At 35.6% G+C, this 13,456-nt stretch overlaps 1 protein-coding gene across 1 annotated transcript in view; it reads right to left on the bottom strand.

The window, feature by feature from the left end:
• The window catches only part of PTPRZ1 (protein tyrosine phosphatase receptor type Z1), a 164,867-nt gene that overhangs the window by 62,796 nt on the left and 88,615 nt on the right, over nucleotides 1-13,456 (bottom strand). The window contains exons 3-6 of the mRNA XM_007471315.1: nucleotides 12,700-12,879; nucleotides 10,421-10,572; nucleotides 7,044-7,139; nucleotides 6,499-6,565 (exon numbers count right to left, since the gene is read on the bottom strand). Of these exons, the coding sequence (XP_007471377.1) occupies nucleotides 6,499-6,565; nucleotides 7,044-7,139; nucleotides 10,421-10,572; nucleotides 12,700-12,879 (495 nt within the window). The remainder of the gene's footprint in view (nucleotides 1-6,498; nucleotides 6,566-7,043; nucleotides 7,140-10,420; nucleotides 10,573-12,699; nucleotides 12,880-13,456) is intronic.

A 13,456-nucleotide genomic window follows, 5' to 3' on the forward strand; every position in this document is an offset into this window, starting at 1 on the left:
GTTCCCTACAAAGGAATCACACACATCTCAGCTGAAATCCCAACAGTGGAACTTAGCTGCTCAAAGCTCCTATGAAACAAAGACATATGCTTTGGTATGTATTTAACCAGAACTGAAATTTTAAGAACATTTTAGATTTATTTCAAAAATGGTGATAAAACTGGCATACTCTAAATTTTCTTGCATATATCCCTACATAGTGCTAGATGCTTTATCATTACATGGGCAAGATGCTGGAGAGATTATTTTTACCTATGAAAGATATTCAGAAATCATATGGCTATCTGAATAGATACAGTAAAACCATTTGATAGGATTTAATACCAATTTGTGGAAAAGAAAAACAAAACCTTATTCTGATGAAGATATCTTCAAAAGTCTATAATAAACATCATATTTAAAAATGACTTATTGAAAGTTTTTCCCTTAGAGATAAAGAATGAGACAAGGAATCCTTCTACAATACCACCATTTTTAATCTAACATTGAACTGGAGGACTGCGACCATTTATTTACTTTATTTATTTACAATAAGGTAAGAAAAAGAAAAAAAGAGTCATGAAGATTGGGCAGGAAAAAATGATGTCATCATAATTTTCAAAGAACTCAGCTGAGCATGTGAGATATTGGAAATAATTTACAGACTATTAGAACTAATAAGTGTGTTTAGCAAAGTCACTGCATACAACACCAATATATAAAACTTAATTGTACTTCTATTAACTGGTAACAAACAATAGAAAATGAAATTTCAAACAATATAACATGGTAGCAACAAATATCAAATACAAGTAAACCTAACAAGTGATGTGTAAAATATCTACACTGAAAATTTTAAAACTTTGAGAGAATTAGATAAAACCTTAAAATGGTGGGAAATATCATGTTAATGGGAAGATTCAGTATTGTGAAGATGTTAATTTCCCCCAAGTTGTTTTATGGAGTCAACGACATCTTAATCAAAATTCCAGATGGGTTGGTGTTGGGGTGTGTGTGTGTGTGTGTGTGTGTGTGTGTGTGTGTGTGTGTGTATTAATTGACATTCTGTTTTTAAAATTTAAATGTAACCACAAAAAAAGTTAAGACAATCTTGAGCAATAACAAAGGTAGGGATACCAAGTAGGAAGACCTACTATATAAGGCCATAGAAATCACGATAGTGAGATATTTATGCAAAGATGGAGAACTATGGAAGAAAATAAAGAGTCCAGACACACACATATATGGTTACTTGATTTAAGACAGAAAAATTACTATGTAATGAATGATTAACCTTCCCAATACGCACTGCTGTGTCAACTGGATATCCTTATAGAAAAACATGAATCTTTATTCCCTACTTCACACCATAAGCACAAATCAGTTCTAAATAGAGTGTGGATCTAGATGTGAACAGACTAATAAGACTTTTAGAGGAAAACACAGAAAATTATCTCCATAACGTTAGGGTAGGTTGAGATTTCTTCAATAGTGTTATTCACAAAGGGAGAAATGATGTACATGGTACGCAAGATCTATTTATCAATAGTCACCATTAAGAGAGTAAAAAGGCAGGACAAAGAGTAGAAAATATATTTCAGATTTTATATATATAATAAAAATATTGATTTATTCCTGCTATATTTACAAATATATATAACTTGTATCGAGAATAGAGAATTCCTACAAAAAATTGGTAGACCTTTCCTAAGTGTTCCATCTAGTCTTAGAACGTTGAAACAACCCAGCTAAATCCGTCTCCTTGAAGAGTCCCATTTTCAATCTTGCATCTTTCCAACAGCACTTACCAATGGCACTGCCTTGGCCATTTTGCTCTTTGTGTACCAGTCCTCACTCATATGGGCAGCAATCTGCTTACCAGTGAGATCTGTGTTTAACTTATTTGAACTTATCTGTGTTTAACTACCCAGTCCAGTACATGTCCTCTGCTCTGTCTTGTAGATTTAGGTCATTAAGAAATAGTCCCTGGGCTTCCCTGGTGGCGCAGTGGTTGAGAGTCCGCCTGCCGATGCAGGGGACACGGGTTCATGCCCCGGTCTGGGAAGATCCCACATGCCGCGGAGCGGCTGGGCCCGTGAGCCATGGCCGTTGAGCCTGCGCATCCGGAAGCAGAAACTAACACACCACTGTAAAGCAATTATACTCCAAAAAAGATGTAAAAAAAAAAAAAAAAAAAGAAATAGTCTCTGATGCCAATTCAATCTAGCCTAAGTGGGATGGTACAGTACAGAGTAGCAGTATACGAATTATCTGGGGAGCATTAAAAAAAAATCAATGTCCCAGACTCCACCCTAGGCTGTTTTAATTTAAATCTCTAGTAGTGGGACCTGAGCATCTATATTTATTTTTAGGCTATAATTTTAGGTGTGTCTACATTTTTAAAAAACCGTCCCCAGGTGATTTAAACACGCAGCCAGAGTTGAAAACCTTAAGTAAAGCTTTTGCAAGATTTTAGTCTTCTTGAACCCCAAATTCCTCATTACAAAATGAAATAACTGGACCGGGTGATTTTTTTTTTTAACATCTTTACTGGAGTATAATTGCTTTACAATGTTGTGTTAGTTTCTGCTGTATAACAAAGTGCATCAGCTATACATATACATATATCCCTATATCCCCTCCCTCTTGCGTCTCCCTCCCACCCTCCCTATCCCACCCCTCTAGGTGGTCACAAAGCACCGAGCTGATCTCCCTGTGCTATGCAGCTGCTTCCCACCAGCTGTCTATTTTACATTTTGGACCAGATGATCTTAAGTGTATTACAGCTCTAAATGAAATGAAGATTGGACACATTCAGAAAGCCTCAAGGAAAAAAACTATTTCCATTTAAAAGTTAGTTATTCAATGTTACTTTTTTCTGCAATACAGAAACTTTTTCAGGAAGAAAGAAGCCTGCTAATAAAGTTATAGATAACTGCTTCCAGTCTGCATTTAAGACTAAATCTTAGAATTAAAAACCTATTGACAGAATTGATAGTGTCACGTAGATACAACCTAAGTCATTTTAATCCATTAGAAAATTCAAGTTACGTTAGGTTTAATGGGTTAATTCGTTAGGTTTAATGGGTTAATTCGTTAGGTTTAATGGGTTAATTAGTAACTTCTAAAAGTATGTCTTCCTCTCCTCCAATGTCAAGACAAGATTACTTAGGATTCAGACTCAGATTCAAGTTCTCAGAAACTAAGGAAACTATTTTGAATACGTGAATATTTTTCCATTTTCAGATTTATGTTTTTGATTTCTAGAAAATGTGTGATGAAATAACCTCTTTTTAAATCATCAATGGACTACAATTCTTCCTTTTTCTGATGAAAAAACTTATCTTACAAATGTTCCGTGGAAATGTGGACGTAGAGAATACTAATTAAGTAAGGAGCCAGAAACTGACTCACTGCTAAATTAGGTGGGAAATTAAACACCAGGAGACCTAGAAGCCAGAAAAGGAAAAACAGAAGATTTGAATAGGGATGGTGAAATAGATAACTGTCGTGAAATTGGAGAAGAAATTAAAGGGGAAATAATTAAGAGCAAGGGAGAGAATCAGAAGAAAGTTTTCAATTCCTCCTTCCCTCATCTCAGTATAGAATCCATGCTTCCTTCAACTGCACCTCAATACCACTTATCTAGTCTCTGATATGGACACGTTAACGATTTTGTACCTTATTTTTTTTGTTATGTACGTACATGTCCTAAGTTTCTTTCTGATATCACAAGACTTTACGATTACAGTAGTATTTTCCAATTGCACCATCATCTTATGAGAAAACTGGACTAAGGTGGGTTTTTTTTTTTTGTGGCTTGTGAAAACATGCACCCCATCTGAATAACCTCACTATTACTAACACGAGAGAGAATCACACCTGAGCCAACACTGCTCTATTTGTGATCAGTCATTCACTCAGTGATCCTCTTCCTTTGAACATGAATTAATGGTTAACAAACCAATCAGATCCTCCTTCGTGGGAGGCTGATAGTAGGAGGTGGAAAGATGATGAGGGTGAGAGACAAGGAGATAAAGACAAAGACCATGGTCAGGCCTAATGCAAGGAAAGAACCATTAAAGACTTAAAACCAACTCTTATCACTTAGGACAATGAGACTTAGGATGGGGCCACATCAACATTGCCTGTGAGGATTTTTCAATATACAAATTCCTGGCCTGCATTTGTGATTAGGAAAGCACCACAAATCATTCTGATGAGAACTCCCATTTGAGAATCACTGATGATTTACCTGGGGTGTGTCTCCTTCTTGCAACTTGAAGGATTTCGACTAACAGTTTTTCCTTTTGTGGGCTCTGCTTAGGGAATATTAATGCATTATCTCTGATTGCTGCAACCGCACCCTCTCTCACCACTCCACATGAGAGCAATGTCTAACATAGAGTAGGTGTGATGGAAGGAAGGAAAAGAAAAAAAGGTAAGAAAGCGAGAAGGAAAAAGAAATGGGTTTGTCTCTTAGAGAGGAATATAGGAAATGAGCAACCAGCCCACACTGTAATAAGGCAGACTTTATAATCTGAATGATGGTTGAACGGTGTTGATTTTTTGTGTCACTCACATTATATGGAGAATATGTGGCAGGATTTTAGCCGCATATTCTCCATACAATGTGAGTTTAGCTGCAGTTCCTGAGCCACTGGCTAAAGACGAGCACTGCCTTCAAGTTCCCAGCAGCAATGGCTGGCAGCCAATGTTGGGAAGCTTACTGTTCATGGGGCACCAGGGGTTTTTCTAGACTCTGAAATAGGACTAAATTTAATCCAAGAATTCTCAAACATTGGAAGGACTTAACTTATTTAGTTTGGACAGATCATGTCTCACAACCATTCAAATCAGATTGACAGGTGTTTCATATGTGCTCTGAAACATGTAACTAATATAAATCTCTACAATATATCAGAACAAACTTTTTGGACAGACAGGTTCTAAATCCTAGCTCTACAACTGTATGGGCTTAGGTGTCCTTGCTGAGTATATGGAAATATTAAGTATCTAGTAGATGGGCTGATAGGCCTGGAGGATTTTATTTTCTGGTAAAAGAGGAGAGAAGAAGTTGGTGCACGGGTAGAGAGAGAGACAAGGGCAGACTAGTATGTGTTTCCAGACAGCCCAGGAGACCATTTGTTCTGTTTCTGAATTAAGAGCCAGGACAGAGGCAGAATGCTGTTAGGGAACCCATATTCCCAGGGAGGGTACTATGTGACAGCAGGCTCTGATGAAGCATCCCCCTCAATGGCTTATAGACAGTAGATAATAAAAAGGAAACTTTAGTCCAAGAACATGAGCAAATTGGTTCTTAAGCTCAGACTACACCCTCCTTGAGACCCCCAGAAACAAATGAATAGGCCTCAAGAGAGTGGCCAAAGTGCCACAGTTGCACAAATCAGGACTAACAACCAGTGTTAGTAACACTTTTGTGGTCCCACAGGCTGCTGCAAAGCCTGGGAACATTCAGGTTCATGTTTTGCAACATTTTAAGTTTAGGAATTCAAACTAGCTGCCTTCTTGCAGTCTGCATAGACTCCACTTTCTGACTAAATGAGGGAAAAATTAAGTGTGGCTTATGGCATTCAATGTTGAATTCTGCAATCTAGGTGGATGGAGGGAGATAACTAACAGCTTTATGCCGTTTGATTGCACCTTTCAAAAAAAAAAAAAAGAAAGAAAGAAAGCTGCACTGCAGGAGCTCACATATGCCTGACTTCTGAAAAGTTTGGTCAATTCAAGTTCTCACATATAATTGACAAAGATGAATCAACCCTAGGCCAGATTTCTGCTTTCAAGAAATGGATCTATGTGAGTTGTGTTTCTGATTTCAAATTTTGCAGCTTCCTGGAGAGGAATAATCCTCCTTTATTGATAACTCAGGACAACATTAATACTCTGCTTAATAAAAATAAAACAACAATAACAACAGGTTTGCTGTCTCTTGCCAGTGTTGTCAAAAGCATTTGCTGTGACAAATTACAAGATCCGTGAGATAGCAGGCAGAACAATATAAAAGTATAGTGAACCTTGTTCTATGTAGGCATTCACCTTCCAAAAATCTCATCATATTGGTAAAGCAAAGGACTTATCAAGGAAACCACCAGGGAATACATTTGAACTTGAGTAACAATTCCCTTTTCACTTTAAAATATAATTTTTATAAAATTAACTGGTTTCAAATTATAGTCTTTTACAGATGTACAATGCAGAGACAGAATAAAAATATGTTTAAATGCATAATGTGATTATATTATTTTCAATAAAAGAATTAGAAAACTTCCAACTTCCTACTTACATTAACGTTTTATGATTTTATGTGACAAAAATTTCTGATAAATTGTTCTTTAGTGAGAAGTGTATAAATTGTCAAGTGTAAGATGTGAGAGGTTGCTCCTCTTTACAAATGTCTGCCCTTCTTCCTTGGAACAAGTGATTTTTATAACATTGTAAAAATTCATATGCATCCAAAGTAAATCTGGAGGCAAGAGATTTCTCCAAACAGCTTACCGAAACGACTAACACTCTCAACTCCATCAATAATTGCTTTGTAATCCCAATTTTCTTCTATTCCAACCTGTGAAAGAAGAATGATGTTCTAAAAGTTGCACAAAATATTTGACTAATTATTCAATAAAATGTAAAGATTAGTAAATTCTATTTTAAGTATTCAAAAGTAATGTCCTAAATGCACACTTTTTTTTCACAGCAAGGTAAGAATAAACCAAACAAAAACCAGATAATTTTCAAATTTTGCATTAAGAAAAGGACATTTTAAAATGTTACTATTCACAGTTACTGCTGTATCATGCTGATGCTTTGCAAATAAGCTAATCTTGTAGTGTACGAGTGCACAGATTTGCTCCAGCTGGAAGTGACATATCCAATTGACAAATACAAGAGTCCCCTTTTAAACATACCAGCCAAGAGGTTGTTCTCTTTGAAAATAATCACCAGTTATCATTCCACTTATGAGCCCTTCTATTTGTTACAAAGTGTGTTTTGATATTCCCCATGATTGAAAAGTTTGTGCTAAATCTCTGTATAATGATTACCTCAAATAAAATGGATAAAGCTCTTAACTTCCCTTTTCCTTTAATGGCTTCCTCAAAACTTGAAAATCGGTCCACATCAAAGCAGTAGATTTGCATCTATAAATGTAACAAAGATGGCTTTAGTACATACAAAGACTTCACAAAAAAGTCAGCAAAAAGACAATAAAATAATTTATCAGTTCATTAAAGTCTATTTGAAAAATTCTATAAACTATATAATTCTATATTTTGTGAATTTTCAAAATATTTTATCAATTACATGTATAGACAACTATCACTTATCCTTCAATGAAGAAAGAAATACAAAGTTGGACAGATCTAGAACTGAAATTACCACTTTGTGATTACCAGGGGACACTGAATAATTTACTAGAGCAATTATCAAATGTAATAAATTATCAAATGTTATTTTCACTATTTTGATGGAATTCTTTCAAATATGGTTTCATTCTTTCCTGAATGGACATGCCTTTCTTGATGGTCTGAGCTACCAGTTTTGGACATTATTGTATTGTGCTCTACTAACAGTGAAACTCTCAAGAACTCTCTGCTTCTACCTAAAAAATACCAAAGGAGTCATAAATTCCTTATTTTAAGTCTCTCCCCCCTGGTGCGAGGCTATCCCTTGTTCATTTCTGCTTCAGTCCACACATCTATCTATAACAGCCTCCACTCTCACTTACAAGCTGGTGCTCCTAGGGTCGTGGGCTTGGAAATTTGATAACTCAGGTAGTGTAGACATATAATTAAGGGAAGAGCAGAAAGCCTCTGAAAAGATTAATGTGCAGTTAGGGCTATGGATCAGAGAAATAGCAGGTGTGAAGCAGAGGAAGGCAGTGGCTCCTGCCTTGGGTGGTCACCAAAACCTTTTCAGAGAGAGGATTTCCAAGTTGACCCCTGAAGCATGAGTGGCTTTAAAGTTGACAGATGAAAAAGCAGAAGAGATGAATGTGTGTTCAGGTCAGAGGGACCGGCTAGGAAAATGCGTACAGGCAAGAAAGCATGAGAAGTGTGGGAAATGGAAAGTAGTTTGTTAGAAGTTCAGTTGAGCACACGTGAGAGGAGAAGAGAGATATGACATAGGCTGGAGAAGTAGGCAGGGGCCACACAGGCAGTCCCAGCAGTTTGGGCTGGAGGGCAATAGAAGTCCCTGATGGGAAGGCAGCAGGGCTGGGGAGAAGGGGGGACAGCAGAAGGCATTAAGACTGGAGAGAAAGTAGCTGCAGGGACTTAGATACTCAAGTAAGAGACAAAGGTGGTTTGAACTTTTTCTGACCTCCCACATCATTTAGGGGCAGAACTGAGGTGCTGATTACAGGATGTGAGAGGCCAGAAAGAGAGAGCAGGTCAAGCATACCGCCCAGTTTCCCTGCTTGCACCATTACGTGGAGAGCGTTTTGAAAAACAAACAAGATGGAATTCCCTGGCGGTCCAGTGGTTAGGATTCCGGGCTTTCACTGCCGTGGGCCCAGGTTCAATCCCTGGTCAGGGAACCAAGATCCCGCTAAGCCGCGTGGCACGGCCAAAAAAATAAAAATAAATAAAAAAAATAAAAACCATGAATGTTTTTAAAAAATAAAATAAAAAGCAAACAACAAACAAATGACATCTCTGAGAGACAACTTGAGGGGCTTTTAAATAAGAAAAATACATGAGGTTTAGTACACAGATTCTGTATAATTTATTTTGCTGAATCACAGCTTTTGTTATTGTTAGAGTTTTTCTTGATTTTCACCATTGTTCTAAGTAGTACTGTGAGAGAGCTAAACTCTCGGAAGTGAGAATGTTATGTGTTTAATGGGTTGACTTTCGTATTTTTAACAAACCAAATTTGATAAATATGCTTTTTTTAAGGATATTTAAAAAATTATGTCATAAACTTGAACGTGCTTCTCCACATTAAAATATTTTTAATCCTTTATGAAATAACTGATTTATCTTATTTTTATTATCAATAACTATTTTGGATTATAAAAGTAATACAGATTTATTACAGGTAATATTGAAAATATGGCAACTTTAAAGGAGAAAAGAAAAGGCATCTATAATGCCATCACCCAGAGAAAATCACTATTAATGTTTTCTTGGTTTCCTTCAATTATTTTTACAATAGCAATAATTCAATCTTTCATTTAATCCTCATAATAACTTTACAGAGATGTGTTACTACTATTATGTCAATTTCACGGAACAGAAACAGAAGCTTAGGGAAATTAAATAATTTTTACAATGTCATGTCATATAGCTACTAACTAGAGGGTGAAGCCAGTATTCAAGCCTCGTCCATTTGACTCAGACTGTACTCTCAGCCACTAATTAGTTTCATGTTTTACAAAATTTGGAATAATAATACTGTGTATACGGGTTCAAGCCCTGGTCGGGGAAGATCCCACATGCCGCGGAGCTACTAAGCCCGTGCGCCACAATTACTGAGCCTGCGCTCTAGAGCCCGTGAGCCACAACTACTGAAGCCCTTGTGCCTAGAGCCCGTGCTCCACAATAAGAGAAGCCACCACAATGAGAAGCCCGCGCACCGCAACGAAGAGTAGCCCCCGCTCACCACAACTAGAGAAGGCCCGCGCGCAGCAAGGAAGACCCAACGCAGACAAAAATAAATAAATAAAGAATTAATTTAAAAAAATACTGTGTATATTATTTTACATTCCACTTTTTAAAAGCACTTACGATGAACTTTTTCTGTGTAAATAAATCGTTGAAAAACATGATTTTTACAAGATCTATAATAATCTATCATAATGTATTTAATCATTTCCTTTTGTTTCAATTTTTATTATTATAAATAAGTCTTTGCACATAAATTTTTGAGTATTTCCTTAATTATTCTTCAGACTAAATTGCTACAAATTGAAATGTGAATATTGAGAATAAAACCTTTAAAGTTCTTGATAAAAACAAGTGAACTGCTTCCCAGAAAGTCTACCAATTTATACTTTCTCCAGACATGTATGAAAGTGTTTACATATTTCACTGCACACACACTATTTATTATAATTGTATTTATTTTGCCAATTTTAAATCTGAACATTTTCTCATTTCAATTTGAAGCTTTTTGATTCTCCAGTATGTTGATAAAATTTTCCCCTTTTATTCCTACTGGGCTATGGAAAGAATTTCATTCATTCACTCATCAGTATTTATTGATCATCTATAATGTGACACTCTGCATTACCAGGACGTGGAAAATCACATATGGGTCTTCTTGAGCTTAGGCTAGTGAGGAAGGCAGATATTAACCAAGTAAACAAAATATAGCTGTATAAATTATAAAGTTGATTACAAATGAATTAAATTATAGGCTAAATAAAATCCCAATGATTTAGAAAATGAAATAGTAACTAGTGGAACTACTGACTTACCTCCAGTGGAAATTTTTGTCCTTCTAAACTATGTTCTGATCCATCAGATGACATATTGCATTTTCCCCAGTGAAAAGTTATCTTGCTTGCTTTGAACACCGTTTCTGAAACTCCTCCACTGAGACGGTAGTCATTAGTGAGATTAATTTCCACTTAAAAAAAACAATAAAATTGCATCTAAGTTTCTGAGAATCAAAATTGCAAATTTAACTAAATTTTCATCTATTAAAGTACATTAATAAAATCATTTATTTGATAAATTTTTAAAAAGTTACCATTTTGGAAGCTGAACTTTGTAACTCTGCATAGTATACTTAATGTATCCTATTGCCACAAATGTAAAATAAACCTAAGACCTTAACTGCTATACAGCACTAAAAGCAGGAGACAGGCAGTCCACCTGCCCTGTCTGTTTGGTGTTCCAAGATTTGTTTGTTTGGTGTCCAAAGCCCCGCTCTCCTAACGCATCAGAGGGTAGTGAGGGGATAGTTAAAGGGAGAAGGAACAGAGGAGTGGAAAGAGGAAGTCTTTTCCTGGGGGTACCCGCAACCTTCTCAAGGTCAGCCTGTTTCTACCCTTTAACGGGCTGCTGCTTTTGTCCCATCTCCTTATGCCTCCAAGCATCACTCCAGGCTTCAACAGGCTTCAGAACTTCTGTCCTAGACTGTGGCAAGGAAGGCGGGAGACCCATTCCTATTGAAGGGGTTTAAGCCATCTCATGTTTGAGCCCTCGGTTGCAACTCTCAGAATCTTAAACTCTCCTATTTCAGTTCTGTAGCAGATACTATCTGACTGTACTTTAGGAGTCATCTGAAGATTAATGATTCTCTGGAGACCCTAATGCAAGATTTCAATGTCTCTCAATCAGATTTAAATAGTCTTTGTTCTATCAAGCAGAAACCACTGTTGGCATTAGGAACAGAATCCAACACATTGGCCAGTATAAAGCCTGCCAAATAAAACATAATTCTTAACTTTTAGGCTGTGCTTTTTTTTCCAGTGGACACCAGACAGCTAGAGATATAAACTTCCATGAATAATAACAATAGCAACAAACACAATAACAATAATGGTCAACATTTATCACTTACGACATGCCATGCATTACACTACTTTACATGTATTAAATATTTGATCCTCACACAGCCCTAGGAAGAAGATACCATTACAATCCCTATTTAACAGATAAGGAAATTGAGTCACAGAGAGGTTAAGTAACTTGCTCAAGGTTCCACACTGTGCTTTAAACGGCCAGTAGTGAACCTAAAAAGTGTGGCTCTAAAGATCAGGAACTTTACATTCCACTAAGCAGAGATTACATGCTTTACTACTTTGTAACATCCTTTAAAACTGGTAATTAAAATGTCAAGATTTGGGACAATGTACTATTATGTATTAAATTAATAATATATTATAACATGTAATAATTTTTCAAATTATTCATTCAGAAAAATACTTACTGAGTGCTTATTATTTATCAGGCACTGATGTTGAAAATTCCTACCCTCACAGGACTTAAAATTAAATTACCACATTAAAATAATTATATTACTAAAATATGGAAAACAGAGAAAAATACCACTAATGATAAAACCACACCAACATAGCTACTATTATAGTGAATATTTTTTCTAATCTTTTTCCTATATTTGTTTTTACATAACTTCCTGATATACATACGATTTCATTTAACATATAAGATCAGAAAAACAATACTGTTCACTTTAATAAACTATTTTGTCTATCTGTTGTTTACTGGAATTTTTTATGGTATTATATTTTGCATACTAAGAGAAAAAACTTAGAGAGTGCTTCCTAAGGATGGTATATAATTTTAAACTTTCTAATAGAAGGGCTAGTAATTTCTTAAAATTCAATTATAGTAGATTGCTTTTTTCACATCCAAATATTGAACATAGCACAAGGCTGAGCAGACAAGATCAAATAAAATGCCCAAGAAAAAGAAATCCTGATTGGCTAAGTGATTAACCAGTGATGGAGTTATTAAATTACAATAGCTGTATATTATGTTATCTTTAACAGCTCTTCCAGGGGAGGAATCTTTATTGTTATATTACTGCAGAACATGATATTATGACTTTGGTCATTTAATTTTTTGTACACATTTTCAGAAGGTTTAAACTTCCAATTTTCTATTTGACTTTTTCTACCTATAGTTTCTATCCAGTTCAGAATACATCATTCAAAGGAAAGTAACCTAAACATACTCTAGGTCTGATAAACATATTAACGTCAGAAACAAAATGCAAATAGTTTACCTGTTTTCCCAGTGTTATGAATGAATGTGTTTTCCAAAGATGTTTTATCCCAACCCTGAAATTTAAGTTTTTTAAGATTCACATTTACTTGTGTAAGATCTTCATCAATATTGATAGGAGATTGTTTGGGGCTATTACATGTTGGATATTTCTTTCCCCAATTCTTTTGATTCAATGCTCCTAGGGGGGGGAAAAAAAGTAAGAAGTTAGTTTTTTAAATTACCATGCAAAAGCTAAATTTTTTTTATTTATAAAGTAGTTAATATGTTACATAAAAATAGACACAATAATAGGGAAAGTTGGGACATCTTTAAACCAATTCTTAAAATAATTACAGTTGGACCTCTGTATTCACGGGTTTCACTTCTGCAGATTCAACCAATCTCAGAGCAAACACATTTGGTAAAAATAATTCCAGAATGCTCCATAGCGCTGGCAACTATTTACATAGCATTTACGTTGTATATACAACTATTTACATAGCATTTACACTGCATTAGGTATTATAAATAATCTAGAGGTAATCTGAAGAATACGGGATGATGTACGTAGGTTATATGCAAATACTACACCATTTTATATAAAGGACTTGAGCATCACAGATTTTGGTATCCGAGGGAATCCTGGAACCAATCCTTCTCCAATACTAAATCTAAATAGATTTAGATTCTGGGTTTTAATGTGATACACTATGAGAAGATGCTTATAGAACAAGTGCAGGGTTCAACAATGGCCTTGTTTAGGCATCACGCTCTTC

This window comes from Lipotes vexillifer, unplaced genomic scaffold (genome assembly GCF_000442215.2).
Source record: "Lipotes vexillifer unplaced genomic scaffold, Lipotes_vexillifer_v1.1 scaffold618, whole genome shotgun sequence".
Classification (NCBI taxonomy): Eukaryota; Metazoa; Chordata; class Mammalia; order Artiodactyla; family Lipotidae; genus Lipotes; species Lipotes vexillifer.